This window comes from Pyrus communis, chromosome 3, assembly GCF_041283825.1.
Source record: "Pyrus communis isolate YQ-2024b chromosome 3, ASM4128382v1, whole genome shotgun sequence".
NCBI classification, from domain to species: Eukaryota; Viridiplantae; Streptophyta; class Magnoliopsida; order Rosales; family Rosaceae; genus Pyrus; species Pyrus communis.
The window spans coordinates 9,005,945-9,021,894 of NC_142567.1; the positions used below are offsets into that span (position 1 = coordinate 9,005,945).

Here is a 15,950-nt window from a genome sequence, read left to right on the forward strand (position 1 = left end):
TGACATAAATTAATAAGTGATATGTGAGAAGTAGAAATAAATGTGTGAATGGGCACAAAACTAAACAGATACCCAAAAATACCACACATAGAGAGTTGGTCACTACATTTCAGTTGCAAATGAAAATTACAAACACTGGGATTTGCTCTCTCTATCGCTGAGAGATTCTCTGTGATCAATGGCAATGGCGGGCAATGGCAGTCGTCTGCAAATGCATAACAGCAAGGAGGAGCTTCTTCTGCTTCAGAGAAGTCAGTTTCGACGACAAGCCCGACCGCCGAAACCTCCTCCAAAACGTTTCAACCTTTCCCGTCTTTAAAAAAGCCTCTTCACTCGCTGCAGCCTATCCCTTGACGGAAACAGTATTCTCAGGTTTATCTCACACAATTACGATTTTTTTTCCGTTTTCTTTTGAGTTGCACGGTCTGTTTGGTTCCTGAGAAAACGCAGGAAAATTTATAAAATTTTTGAGCTTCTGTAGAGTTTACTGAAATTTAGACGCAAATGCTTTTCATTGATTTGACGAGAAGTTTCTGAGCTACTTTATTGCTTTTGAATGTTCAAATTGGATTGTATAAATGTGTCTGTGATAATTAGATGATTTGTTGCTTGCCATCTTCCCGAGATAAGAGAATTCCCATATATGTGATGATGCCTGTCGATGCCTTCTGCAGTGATGGTACGAGGCGTCCAAGGATTAGGAAGTAAGTTTTATTATGACTTTCTGTTGATGAGGCTATGATGCATTTTCATTCTTAATTTAATTGTTATACTCTTTTAAACGACGGAGTTTGATTAGCTACAAGGTTGCAGCTAACTATTTTGGTCTCTTCCCAATTCAAGTTATATAAATGTACGTTTCAAAATGTTTCTAAATTTATTTTTTTAATTTAGTTTCCTTTCAAGTGAGACAGAAACTCCTTCTATGTTGCTCGATTTACTGTTGTTTCAGAATCAAGGCCTTAACTGTATCTCTGAAAGCACTCAAGTTGACATGTGTCCACGGAATTGCAGTTGAGGTTTGATGGGGAATCATAGAGCGTTTCTCTCCTCTTGCATATGATTGGCCTCTATATGAAGAGCTTTTCGAACTGATATCTGACTCAGGTTAGGTTTGAAGTTGCATGTTGCCTTGTCTTTTCACTCAAATGTTAACTCTTCTTCTAGCAGAAAAGGGGGTGTAACTCTTCCACTTTGGATCATAGAGGTTTGTCTTCTTTGATATTTTGAAATCCCATTTGAAGTTATTAGTATGGTACAATATACATGGCTGTATTGGAATGCTTAATTAACCCGGTCATACTTTAAGTAACAAAACCCATTTGGATGACTAGAGATAGTATCAAAGTTTTTTCAGTTTCATGCTCTGCAACGTGCTATGGTACTGTGTTCCCCATTAGCATACTTGATTGTAGCTTTGATATGCTTAAAAAGTTTATCAACGCAAACAGATGTGAAAGAAAAACTGTAGTTTGGCCTTCATTACACACCTATCAGTTTGAATCTAGAATCTAGAATCTAGATAAAGAAGTTGATCTCTTCTTTTTTTCCTCCCAGATTGGTGATCAGAATAAGCATATATATTATTGGGACCAAAATGGATTTTCCAATGATGATTATCTTACACTGGGAGTTGACCATGTTCCTCTCTTTTGCGGACGGACTGTCCTCCAATGTTATGAAGATTTCATGTCAAGTTATCTAAGAAATTTGAATTGTTAATCGGAACTGTAATAGAAGAAATTAGTGTTGGTCTTGGTCCTTCTGGTGAACTTAAGTATGTTATAGTTACACTAGAACTACGAGCATGAAGCCAGTCCAATGATTTCTTATGCAACATTGTTACATTGCTTGTTGGGGGAAAAAAACTTAGAGTACACAACTCTAACACAAGTGTTGGAGAGACAATACAAGTAAACAAATTACTCGTATTACACAAACAAAATATTACAACACAAACTATCAAAGACACTCTTGAGAAGCTATGACACTTACTCACTTTCTAGAGACAAACTCTAGAGCACTCAAACTCTTACAAGACTATTCTTTCTTCTCACTCTCGCTTGCTTGCTTACAAGCTTGCTTGGTTGGTTTGTTGATTACAAGCTTACAACACCACACATAGCACTACCTTATATTTATACATGGCATAACCGACCTAGCCAAAGTCGGTGGACTTGGCTTGTGCATTTCCAGCCACTAACTTATATTTCTTTCTAGAATTTTCACTAACATTCCATTACAACAATCTTAAGATATTTGTTTAGATAATTCTAGATAGGTAACCGGCTATGGTGCTAGAATTGTCTAGCATTTTCAGTTCATGCATCATCCATCTCCCATGCATATTTGAATCTCCAAAACCTTCTAGCGGGTACCACTGACATAGTATTTTGCTAGAGTTTTCTAGCATATTCTCATTCATGATTTCAAATGGGCTAGTCCTTAATTATTGGGCTGGTGTTGTACTTTCAACACTCCCCCTCAACACCAGCTCATTCTTTCCTCCATGTTGAGTTGATGACGGAACTTTTTCTTACACACCCATTTGCATGATATGGGTTTCACATCTCTTTGCTTTGGCACTAGATTCCAAGCTTGATTTAGCTCTGCTGTAGTGACCTCTTCTCCCAACTTTGAAGCACTCAGGTCCAGCTGCTTCTTCTTCTATGACTACGTTGACGTATCTCGGATTTTGCCTCCGGATTCTTGTTGACCTCCTTAGTTGTGATTGTGGAGTTGATACTTCCACTTCACTAGGTCTATCTTCTTCTGGTTGTTGATATATGTCATCTTGGCAAGGGTTTTGGGGCATTGCTTGCTCAACATCATCACCATCAAGCGAATCTTCAGACTCATCAGGTCTCGATTGGATTCGAACAATTTGCTCCCCCATCTTTTGCTGCAACTTATCTTCTATCTCTCTTGAATCAGGCAACGCCTCATTTTCTGAGGACCACCAAGAAGATGCTTCATTAAACACCACATCTCGTGATGTGTAACACCTTCCATTCGTAGGATCACAACATTTCCACCTTTTTCTTTGGCTGTCGTATCCCACAAAGATACATCGGACTGCCTTCTTGTCAAACTTGCTACGTAAATGACTTGGAACAAATACGTAGCACACACAGCCAAAGACTCGAAAGTAACTAACTGTAGGTTTCATATCCCACAGTTTCTCAAAGGGTGAGAAAAATTCTAACCTAGGTTGAGGAAGCCTGTTGATCACATAAGCTGCAGTTCTCATTGCTTCGGCCCAAAACCTTCCTAGTACATTCTTGGCATGGAGCATACTTCGACATATTTCTGCAAGATGCCGGTTCTTTCTTTCCGCTACGCCATTCTGTTGTGGCGTATTGGCACAGGTGAACTGGTGACGTATTTTACATTCTTGTAGATACTTGGAAAACTCATTCGAGGTATATTCTCCTCCATTATCTGTGCGTATGCAACGGATCTTCTTTCCTACTTCTCCTTCAATTGTCTCCTTAAACTCTTTAAATTTTGAAAATGTTTCAGATTTTTCTTTCATAAAGAAAACCCACACATACCTCGAGAAGTCATCAATGAACGTCACCATGTATCACATCCCACTTATCGATGGTTGCTTGACGGGCCCGAACACCTCAGAATGAACCAACTCCAACGCCTCTTTCGCTTTAAACTTTGACTCTTCGTATGGTAGTTGATGTGCTTTACCATACTGGCATCCTGCACAAACCGTGTCTATTCTCACGTCAAGCTGAGATAGCTAACGTGTCCCAATCTCATGTGCCATAAATCTGCTGTCTCGTTCTTCCTTGTCTTGTCTATGTATGCAGTTTCTGCTGACATTACATAGACTGACTGCAGTCGCCGTCCCTCCATTGTTGGTGTCCCTAAGATCTTGAGGTGTCGATACACCTTCACATCTCGTGGACCAAACAAGACATAATTTCCCAATGACGTCAGTTGCGGCACTGAAAGCAGATTTTTCTTCATACCTGGAATATGGTAGACATTTTGAAGCGGCACATGGTTAGTGCTGTATCGGGGCTCAATTACTGTTTTACCGATGTGAGCAATCGGTAGCCTCGAGTCATTAGCCGTCACCACTAAGCGGCCTCATTTGTACTCAGTCAGACTTTGTAACTTTTTCTCATCACCTGTCATATGGTTTGAGCAGCCTGAATCCACGATCCAATCATTCTGGTAGTCAATTGACTCCAGACTTGTTGTTGTGAGAGCTGACTCTTTCTTCTCTGTAGCAATAGATGCTTCACCATCCCATTCTTCCTCCAGGGCTAGAGACGCAATGACGTCCCAATCATCTTCACTTTTCTTCTCTGAGTTGGCGACGTTACTTTCTGCAGGCCTTTTGAACCAGCAATACTTCGCCATGTGACCATTCTTTCCACAATTGTAACACTTGCCCTTAAATCTTTTATTATTCTGGGACTGACCACGGTTGCCGTGATACTTCGGAGCTCCCCCTGGCCGAGAACTCCCTCCTCATTGATGACCTTTTTCCTTGTCACCATTTCTTTTAGATCCACCACCAGCACGCTGCTTAAAGCTGCCTTTACTTTTGGTGTAGAGCGCTTCCTCCTCACCTTTTAACGAGACCCCTCCCATTTTCTTTGCCAAAGCTTCTTGATCGGCAAGCAAATTCTCGAACTCAACAAGTGATGGTTGGGTCGGCCATCCTTGTACAGTGGCAACGAAGCCTCGATATTCGGGTCTCAATCCATGGATAATTATTCTTTTTATCCTGGATTCTACAATGGCAGCAATATGATCTAATTTAGAAATTTCACGGCAAATAGACTTTACCTTGTGGAAATACTGCGCAATCCTCATGTCCCTTTGGGCCACTGATAACAACTCGTTCTCGAGAAGCTGCAGTCTTGTATCGTTCCTCTTTGAAAAGAGTGTGGCGAAGGTGTCCCATGCTTCTTTTGGTGTCTTGGCCTTCCGTATGTGCTCTAACATGTCATCTTCAACTGTGGTTTTTAAGGCAAACATGGCCTTACCTGCCTTGATCTTCCACTTCCTCAAAGTGCCGCTGGTGTCTTCTTCTGGCTGCGTAACTTCATTACTGCCGACGACATCCCAAAGATCTTGGCCTTGTAGGTAAGACTCCATACACGTCGCCCACGTGTTGTAATTTTTGTTGTTCAACTTCTTGATTCCTCCAACAACTTGAAGGTCTCCCATCGTGTCGGCAGAGCTTCGATAAGCCAAACAAGATTAACGAATAATCTTGCGAAGTACTAAACTTCTCACGATTCTCAAAAGCTTTAATAGAGACGGTCCCTAATCGTACCGCTCTGATACCAATTGTTGGGGGAAAAAAACTTAGAGTACATAACTCTAACACAAGTGTTGGAGAGACAATACAAGTAAACAAATTACTTGTATTACACAAACAAAATATTACAACACAAACTATCAAAGACATTCTTGAGAAGCTATGACACTTACTCACTTTCTAGAGACAAACTCTAGAGCACTCACACTCTTACAAGACTATTCTTTCTTCTCACTCTCACTTGTTTGCTTACAAGCTTGCTTGGTTGGTTTGTTGATTACAAGCTTACAACACCACACATAGCAGTACCTTCTATTTATACATGGCATAACCGACCTAGCCAAAGTCGGTGGACTTGGCTTGTGCATTTCCAGCCATTAACTTATATTTCTTTCTAGAATTTTCACTAACATTCCATTACAACAATCTTAAGATATTTGTTTAGATAATTCTAGATAGGTAACCGACTATGGTGCTAGAATTGTCTAGCATTTTCAGTTCATGCATCATCCATCTCCCATGCATATTTGAATCTCCAAAACCTTCTAGCTGGTACCACCGACATAGTATTTTGCTAGAGTTTTCTAGCATATTCTCATTCATGATTTCAAATGGGCTAGTCCTTAATTATTGGGCTGGTGTTGTACTTTCAACATTGCTCACACAGATATCCTGCACATCCTTTGGCTAATGGTAGGTGGAAGTTTCCTGGAATCGGTGAATGCCAGTGCTATGACAAGTACATGTATGTTAAAAATCTTTCATTCCTCTGACGGAAATTTGGTTGTTGTTGAATTTTTACTATTTACAACCTTGTTCCTTTTAGGATGGGTGACCTAAAGATGGCTGCACGCAAGGAAGGAAAACCTCAGTGGGAAGAGAAGGGACCACAAAAGGCTGGCTGTTACAACAGTCTCCCATCTGAAGTTCATTTCTTTGGAGAGGGAGAGGAAAGCTTTCTTTCTGATTATGGGTGTTTTTTCCTTGTATGAAACTGATGAAAGCAGCTTGCTTAATTATTTCCCATGAAAAATTTCTGCATAGCTAAAGCCTAGTGTAACTTGCATGACATAATTGCTTTTATCGTTCTGTTCATGCACATTTCATCCTCAAACTACCACTTAGAATGAAATGCAAACGCTGAATTGAAGTTGTGTTTCATTAGCCAGGCAACATTTTTGTGTAGGTGCATGTAAACAACATGGACCTACAATATATATTTTCAATCTTTACTGGAACTTTTCTTATAACTAACTTTATTTGCTTCTAGGGGTTGTACTTGCAGACTGTTTGCTACTTAAGTCTTAACTACTCTTACACAACATGATTAAAAAGTAGATATGTTTTAATGATTTAATATGAAGTCATGACAAGGGAACGGGTTTTTAAGAAACTGCACTAAGTTAATTCAATTTGATTAAGAATGAAAATGCATTGATGCTTGTCTTCTAGAGAGGAAAAAAAAATCATCATAGGATGTATTGGTTAGTAAACTAAGGGCAATTGTGGAGCATAAGTGGAAAATTAAATTATATTATGATTGTTTATCATGCATTACTTGGCATAACATGATTAAATTTATTGGAAAACACTGTGGAGCTTAGGAGATCTGACAGTGGTAGGTTGCTCCATCATGCAGATGATATTCTTGCAAGGGCAGCTAACATTCTGAAGAAATATCAAGAAAACATGCAAACTTCAATCATATTGGTGGCTAAAATTGGTGGTATCAGGCGATGGCACACCGTGCTGAACTTACAGCAGGATACTACAACACTGCTGTTAGAGATGGTTATGATCATGTTGCTTCACTTTTGTCTCGTCATGGAGCTGCTTTGCATGTTCTGTAAGATTCTAAGTTTGAAGGTTCTGACTGGAATTTTGTTCGTTGTTCAACCAGATAAGTTCACATACTAAATATCTTATTACAGCTGCTTAGAAATGATGGATGGTGATAACCCGCATCCTGTCTTTGTAGCCCAGAAGGATTACTCTAACAGGTACGAGGCCTGTTGATAAATAATGCTTCCTTAGGTTGTTGTTTTCTTGGCACTTATTTTGGACTTACTTTAGATATTTTTTGTATAATTCAAGCTTTTAAGTTACGTAGGACTAGCCCATGCTGCTGTGGTTGGCACGCCAGATCGTGCAGGGTCTCGGGGTTCAACATGGGCTTGGAACGGGCCAATATGAGCATTTTTAGTATTACAGATATTGGGTATTATTGATCAGTTTTTTAGGTTTCTTTTAGTATTTTATAATTCATTATGAGGTAAATCTATAGTTTTAATTGGGTTGTCTTGGCCGGATAATACAGAAGAAACATATGACAAGGTCATCAATAATCATTTTCTGTTTTATTGAAATTTGAAATACAAATTTGATATTAATAGAGAACAAATATAGAATTGAATCACTATACCGTATATCAGTATCTTACTACTTTGGATTGGCAGGGTCTGTCCATTTCCACCGTTGGGTGGTGGTAGTGGTGGCTATTTGATGGCTTTCTTCTATAAATTGTCTGGCCTTATGCTTTGTTTATTGTATATTTAAAATATTATACAATTCCAATGTTACCTAACATGATTCGATTTGCACCAGATATGGAGTGTTTCAAAGAAAAGGGTACATTTGATTGGGAGAAATACCGATGAACGATTTGACAGGGTAAATTCATCTTTTGCTCAATAACAAAAGAAAATTTCAGGTACCATTTATTTCTATTAGACATATATTGGATATTGCAAATGTCATATAACTAGAAACACATGGCTTCTGATAGCATTTAATAGTTCACCACTTTTTCTTTTGCCCATTCTGTCCTGCGTATTCACGCGTTTTCTTTTCTCTTGCAGTTTGGTTTATTGCAAACACATGCTAACTGTTACCATTCCCAAGCCGAAGCAGTAAGATCATTTACGTTTTTGAGAATGAATGATAAGATCTTTAGGGCTGAAAATTGGAGTACTTCGTTCCTTTTGTTAAAGCAGCCAAAAAACCTAACTTACCAGTAAGTTTATTGAACTACCTAGAGGAGTAGCCTCACTGCCCTATAATTTTTTGTCAAGGGCATGTGCAGAAGTGTGTAGCTTCGTGATATGTTGACTGAAATAACTTTGTGTTCCCATGATAGGCGTTCTTGAGTTGGTAAAATTTTGAAAAGGATTTGGTTGGCTGTAGAAACTGAATGCTTTACTACCAAATATGGCAAGAATAATTGGAATTGCAATTTTGGTACTACTAGTCTCATTGCATTGACAAATCCAGTTACAGCATTTCAATTTTAGGAATATCGTCATATTGTCATATCCGTCACTATGAGAAAATAATATAGTCTTTGCAGATTGAAAACAACAATAAGAAAATGGATCCGAAAATATAGAGAACATAAAGAACTAAGAGTTCGCTCATCCACAGTTCTTCAAATACTTAGTCTTGATTTTGGTGAGTGTGATTGCGACATCTTTCATGTTAATCCTCTCTCCCGGCAATGCTGCAGAGCAAGCTAAGGCTAATCTCATAACGGATGATAAGCAATCCCTCCTGCTCATGAAATCACCATCTTCCTCCGTCCCAAGTATATCGGCACCCATAACTTCACCTATTGCAGCATCTAGAAATAATGAATCTGCAATCCATTGCTTTAAATCCATTTCCCCAACAAACATCTCGTCTGTTGGCTTCCTTTTTGTGAATGTCTCCAGGAGTACAATACAAAAACTATACACTTCCCCTCTTGTCGAAACGCTTCCTTCCATCCCAAACTCTGCAAAATTTGTATGTGAATTTAATTATGATAAAATGAAAATTATAAGTAAAATTGAGAAAATACATCACCTGGAGCCATATATCCAACTGTGGCTAGGGTCATGGTTTCTGTCATCGAATCTCCACCGCCGATGAGTCTTGCAATGCCAAAATCAGCAACATGTGCAACCATATCATCATCTAGTAGTATATTGCTTGGTTTCTCATCACAATGAATGATAGGTATCGAGTAACCATGATGAAGATATTCCAGTGCCAATGCAACATCTTTCATTATGTCTAACCTCTGCACCACAGTCATGGAGCGGTTTGGAGAATCCAACCACTTTTCGAGGCTTCCATTAGGCATCAATTGAAGTATAAGGGCTTTGAAATCAAGTTCATCGCAGCAACTTATGATTTTAATAAGATTTCGGTGACGGATATTGCTTAGCATTTCAGATTCCTTATCAAAACTATTGCTTAGCATTTCACATTCCATATCGTCGTAAATTGAAAACCTTGACGGCGATATCTAACTCGTCTGAAAGCTTTCCTCTGTATACTGAGCCAAAACCCCCCATGCCTAGTAAGTTACTCTCATGAAATCCATTTGTTGCCTTTACAAGTTCTAGGGGCGAAACCCTTCTCCAAAGAACTTGATGTAGCGAGGCAGTTTCTCTAACAACTTCGACATTCCTTTTCTTGCATAGTATCATAATAAATGCAGCGGCCGCTAGGAGTATTACTGATATGACCCTTGAGATGATATATTTAGCTTTCCTCCAATTTGGCTTAACTTTTGTTCTATTTTTGCACAGTGGACATGGAGTCGGGAAGCACCGTAGAGTGAACTATTTGATACAAATGAATCAGCAGAGAAGTTTCCAAAAGGCCCGCTGGTTGGAATTTCTCCTTGGAGTTTGTTAAAAGACAAATTCAGATGCTTGAGATACAAGAGTGCTTCCAATGACTTTGGGATCACTCCAGATAGATTGTTTTTGGACAAATCCAAGAATTCTAGGCTTAATAAGGTTTCAAATGAACCGGGAATAAGGCCTTCTAAATAATTGTTTGCCAAGCATCAATTGTCAAATTATTCGAGCGCAAGTTAAGGTACTCGAGGTTTTTCAAGGAACAGAATGTGCTAGGAAGAAACCCGGTAAATGAGTTTTCGCTCATGCCTAGCTCCCAGAGCTTGGAAGCATTGGAGAGGTTAGGGAGTAGTCCGGCCACGAGGATATTTTGGGCTAGGTTAAGGAGTTCTAGGTTTGGAACATTAAGACCTATGTTTGCTAGGAGGCCACCTGATAACTGATTAAAAGAAAGCCCTATTTTTCTTATCGTGGACTTATTGAAGAGTTTGAATGGGATGACACCATTGAGATTATTAATCTCCAGTCCCAAAGTCTCTAACTGTGGAAGATCAACAATCTCATTCGGTATTGTACTTGTCACAATTTCAGCACGTTCATATTAACTTTGTAACTTTAGTTTAACTAAAAACTAAAAAAAAATTGATTATGAAACGCCCCCAAATTTATTACCTTTTAAATTATTCTCAGTAAGAATAATGTCGGTTAAGTAGGTCAAATTGCCAAGACTTTTGGGTATGCTTCCACGGAAATTGTTAGATAGAAATGAGATTTCACGAAGCTCTTTGCATTGCCACAGTTTGGAGGGAATCAGACCGTCAAGCTAGTTTCCATCCAAATAAAGTTGTTGAATACTCGAAAGATGCTGACTTATATTATCTGGAAGACTGCCACTCATGTTGTTGTTGCTCAAAGCCAAAGTAGTCAAAGAAGATATGTTAAGGACAGGCACAAAAGTAGAGCCTGTTAGGGCATTGTACTGCACAAACAACTCCTCTAGCTGACCTAAACTGCCTGTCTCATTCGGAAGTTCTATGTATATTGTTAAAATCATGTACACATATATAGGAGCAGCTTCTTAGTGGGAATCCTGTTGTACCGTAGCAAAAGTGGGATACATTCTAAGGACCATGTACTCACTATATAGGATCTCTTTTTTGCTCTAGAATACAAGGGTCTTACACGGTAAATACGATCCTAGGATAGTCCTTTCATCTCATTTTTTGTTGAAGTTAAACAAGATCCCAGCTAAGAATGGGCTTGTGTGTGTGTGTGTGTGTGTGTGTGTGTGTATCTATGTATGTATGTATGTATGTATGTAACAAAACTTAAGTCATATAGTATACCTTCGAACTTGTTGTCATCAAGGTATATGCCCTTCACCATTGTTAAGTTGCCGATTTCCCTTGGTATGCTACCTGTTAAATATGTGCATGCATGCCAACAAAAAAGAAGGGAAAAGAAACAAACGAGATGATTGTTATACAATTTATAATATAGATGTTAATGTAATAGAGCAAGCAACACTAATTTATATGCCTAGGTGGTTGGTAATGGTGCTACGTACGTACCTGATAGTTGGTTACTTCTCAGATCAATTTCTTCGAGTGCATGACGGGTTAATCTCTATTTTGTGGTACTAAGAGGGTCTTATTCAAGATATTCTCGTGAAGGAGATCATTGATCGTGGTACTAAGAGTGGGATCTCTATTTTGTGGATGATGTCAGTACATGATGGGTTAATCTTGCCCAAGGAGCCGTTGATCATAAGCGGCATCATATATGGTTGTGGCATCACCGTTTGGATCATCCATCTTTTGGTTAATTACAACATATGTTTCCGGATTTATTTGTTGGTTGTTCGGTTTCAGACTTTAAATGTGACACTTGCATACTTGCCAAGAGTCATCGTGTTTCTTATCCGTTGAATTTTAATAAAAGTGTTATTCCTTTTGGTCTTGTTCATTCAAATGTTTGGGGACCATCTCCAATTACTACTTCATCTGGTATTAGGTGGTTTGTTACTTTCATAGATGATTGCACACAGATGACATGGTTATACCTTCTTAAGCATAAAAGTGATGTGTTTTTGGCCTTTAAGACATTCCACACCATGGTTCAGACACAATTTTCTTCTAAAATCTGGATTTTGCATTCTAATAATGGCGGTGAATATGTTAGTAGAGATTTTACACATTATTTAACTAATCACGGAATCTTCCATAAGACTACTTGTCTTCAGACTCCTCAACAAAATGGGGTGGCTGAGTGCAAAAACCGTCATCTATTAGAAATGGCTAGATCACTATTGATTGGGGCGCATGTTCCCCGTTCATTTTGGGATATTGCTCTTCAAACTACCACTTACCTTATCAACCGCATGCCATCTAGGGTATTGGATTTTCTTACACTTTACAAGTGCTTGCTACATTCATGCCTCTATTGTCCATTTTGATGCTTCCACCACGAGTTTTTGGATGTGTCGCATTTGTTCATCTACATAAAAATCAACGGACGAAACTTGACTCGTGTGCTCTCCGTTGTATTTTTATGGGGTATAGATTACATTAGAAAGGGACTATTGCTACCACCCTCATTCCTGTCGGATGTAGACTACCATAGATGTTAATTTTTCCGAGTCTGAGATGTATTACTCTTCGACTTCTTCCAACCCTACTTTTCAGGGGGAGACACTGTATTACGAGCAGGATTGGACCATGGATGTTACCATTAATCTTTTGCTGCCACTGCTAGCTTAGCCAGCAATCGAGCCTACATTGGTTGCATTGCCAGCCCAACCAACAGAAGCAGCATCGCTGCCTATGGAACCACCGGCAGGCACGGCAGTGCTGTCCTCACCCACAACAACAGTTCTGCCACTTGCCTATCTTGAGAGGTCTACTGATACTACTTCCCCTCATCTCCAAATATAGTACCACCAGATGACCATCATCCTGAGAATATTCATAAGGGAAGCTCTATTATCCTTGTTGATGTATCCGATGTTTCGAATTATCAGTTACCTTTCAGGCACAACCACGGAAAGCCACCCAATCAATATTCACCAAAAACAACGAAAGGCTCTAAATACCCCATTGCCAACTATGTCTCATCACATAAATTATTGGAGCTCGACAAAGCTTTTGTACAACAAATATTCAATGATAGCACACCTAGTTCATTCAAAGAGGCACTATATGATAATCAAAGGACCAAGGCAATGGAGGAAGAAATGGATGCACTTCAGAAAAATCAAACATGGGATTTAGTTCTGTTACCCCGAGGAAAGAATACAGACGAATGTCGATGGGTACAAGTATAAAGTTGATGGGTCCATTGAACGATACAAAGCACGATTGGTGGTCAAGGGATACACTCAGATGTATGGTGTTGATTATACAATAACATTTTCCCCAGTAGCAAAGATTAATACGATAAGAGTGTTACTTTCGTTGGCAGCTAACTTGGATTGGCCATTACAACAATTTGATGCGAAAAATGCTTTCTTACATGGTAATCTTAAAGAAGAAGTGTATATGGATATTCCACCTGGTTATGCATCGGTTTCACAGCCCAAAGTGGTGTGCAAGTTGAATAAGGCATTGTATGGATTAGAACAATCACCTCGGGCATGGTTCGGTAGGTTCTGGACGGCTATGAGGAAATATGGGTTCATGTAGAGTAATTCTGATCATACACTTTTCTTGAAACGTCAAATGGGTAAATTGATGGCACGTATTATTTATGTGGATGATAGATTGTTACGGGTGATGATAAAGAGGAAATCTCAAGGTTGAAAGATTACCTAGCAACTGAGTTTGAGATGAAGGATCTTGGTCGATTGAAATATTTCTTGGGGATAGAAGTAGCTCAATCTAAACAGGGTATATTTCTACCTCAAAGAAAATATGTTCTAGACTTGTTAGCCGAAACTGGAATGCTTGATTGTAAATTGGCTTACACTCCCATTGTCCAAAATCACCACATTGTCATGCACCCTGTTCAAGTTCCCACTAATAGAGATCGTTATCAAAGGTTTATGCAGTAAGTGTTGGTAGTCAGTTCATGCATTCCACGAATGATACACATATGGGTGTGGTTGAATGCATTCTACGATATAAAATCCTCCTCGGGTAGAGGCATCATGTTTTCCAAGAATGGTCATTGCTAGATAGAAGGTTATACTGATGCAGATTGGGCAGGGAACATTACTGATCGGCGGTCCACATCTGCATACTTTACATTTGTGGGGGGAAATTTAGTGACTTGGCAGAGTAAGAAACAGAAAGTGGTTGCTTTATCAAGTGCAGAGGCGGAATATAAGGGTATGGCAAAAGGAGTATGTGAACTATTATGGCTTTGGAGGTTACTTGCAGAGCTTAGGTGTCCTTCAAAGTTGGCATCCGATTTGTTTTGTGATAATAAAGCAGCTATTGCTATCTCACATAATCCAATCCAACATGATCCCATAAAACATGTGGAAGTTGACAGACACTTCATTAAGGAGAAGTTGAATGGGAATATTATTCAATTCCTGTTCCTAAAATCAAAGGATCAATTAGCGGACATCTTAACTAAAGTTGCAAGTCAAGCGTTCTACAACTCTCTCGTCAAGTTGGGCATGAACGACATTTATGCACTAACTTGAGGGGGAGTGTTGGAGAGTTGACCTTTGTAATTAGTTTAGTTACTTGTTTGGGTCCTTGTAATCAGGATGTAATTAAGATATATGTTCTTTCCTTGTAAATCAATTTTATACAATATATATTTTCCTCCTTGGTGAGAAGAATAATATCACAGAATTAAACCCTAAGATAAGGCCTAATTAGCATGGTATTAGAACCAAGGAATAGGCACGTACTGTATTGCCACGTGATGGATGGGTCCCATTGGCCTCGCACGATGATAGTGGTCCTTTGGCCCTACGTGTTGGGTGAGTCCCCTTGACTTTACGTGGTTGTCCATGTGTGGATCTCCCATGTGTGACCCACTAATTGGGTCTCACGTGAGGATGCATGTTGAAATGTCCCACATCGACCGTATCAATGAGAAAAGAAGAGTTTTAAATATGTTAACCCCACTCCCACATCGACAGTATCGGTGTTGTTGAAAGTGGGTATCTCTCTGATAATTCTGCATTGTTGACGACTACATACACATTGAGAATTTAGCTTATGTCTTTGTGTCTGATTTACTAAGAGTAAGAAGTAACGAGAGAAGGAAATGGATCAATTTTCAAATTTTTGCACTTTGCTTGTTCTTATAAGAAGGAAATCAATTGTTCCAACTTTATCTTCCAACTCTCTATTTTCCAATTGTATTTTGGTGTCATTCCATTTTAATCTTAGTTCCATTCAAATGAAGACATTTGAAGAACATAACGTAAAACATCTGTACAAGCAAAATGCAACTTTGCAATGCCAAGAAAATCATCTACGAGAGTTGATCCAATCTAGGCAGGCCGCATGGGGGGTTATTGAAGACAAAGATGCCGAGATCCATATTAAAACTCCACTTTGGCAACTGATGAGCAACACAATTCCGCTCCCTGAAAATATGCTTCATGCTTCAGCTCAGCTCACATCTAACCAATTGCCTCATCAATGTTTTGCATCTGCTCACAATTGTATCAAGTATCAAGAGGATAATAGCTATCAACTAGATTTTGTTAGAACAAAGTGACAACAAACACTTGTGTCAATAAAATCCCCTTGTCCCAAATTGGCAGAGAACTCCATCCTCATCAATCTTGAACCATCAACACTAAGCTTATACCAACGAATATCAAGAGGTTCCCAAGCAATGGAAGCAACCTTCTATTAGGTTTATGGGGGAGAACCAACTCAAGCTTTCACCCTGTTCTCGACTTTTTGCGTGTTTACTAACAAACATGGAATCTGAAGGGCTAGTTGATTCGTAACTCAATACTTGAAAATCATGAATCAAATCAAAATGTTTATTTTTTATTGGTAACACATTTGTAAATTAGGTTTAAAAATTTAATTACTTGATATTATCCTATTGCAAGTATC

The 15,950-nt window shown here is 39.0% G+C and overlaps 1 protein-coding gene, 1 long non-coding RNA gene and 1 pseudogene across 3 annotated transcripts; 2 read left to right on the forward strand and 1 right to left on the reverse strand.

The window, feature by feature from the left end:
• Positions 1-146: 146 nt before the first annotated feature.
• LOC148697869 (uncharacterized) lies at positions 147-1,846 on the forward strand. The gene is made up of 3 exons (XR_015960629.1): positions 147-853; positions 953-1,207; positions 1,558-1,846. It is a non-coding gene; the product is annotated as an uncharacterized LOC148697869 (long non-coding RNA).
• Positions 1,847-6,829: 4,983 nt separating this feature from the next.
• LOC137714463 (inactive beta-amylase 4, chloroplastic-like) lies at positions 6,830-8,533 on the forward strand (annotated as a pseudogene). Its single transcript, XR_015960382.1, has 6 exons — positions 6,830-6,835; positions 6,893-7,139; positions 7,225-7,293; positions 7,898-7,963; positions 8,152-8,306; positions 8,430-8,533. The product of XR_015960382.1 is annotated as an inactive beta-amylase 4, chloroplastic-like (transcript).
• LOC137714462 (receptor kinase-like protein Xa21) lies at positions 8,511-9,515 on the reverse strand. The gene is made up of 2 exons (XM_088690900.1): positions 9,134-9,515; positions 8,511-9,062 (listed from the first exon to the last, which is right to left on the reverse strand). The coding sequence occupies exons 1-2, from the start codon at positions 9,498-9,500 to the stop codon at positions 8,704-8,706; spliced, it is 726 nt and encodes a 241-aa protein (XP_088547026.1). The 5' UTR covers positions 9,501-9,515; the 3' UTR covers positions 8,511-8,703.
• Positions 9,516-15,950: the final 6,435 nt, after the last annotated feature.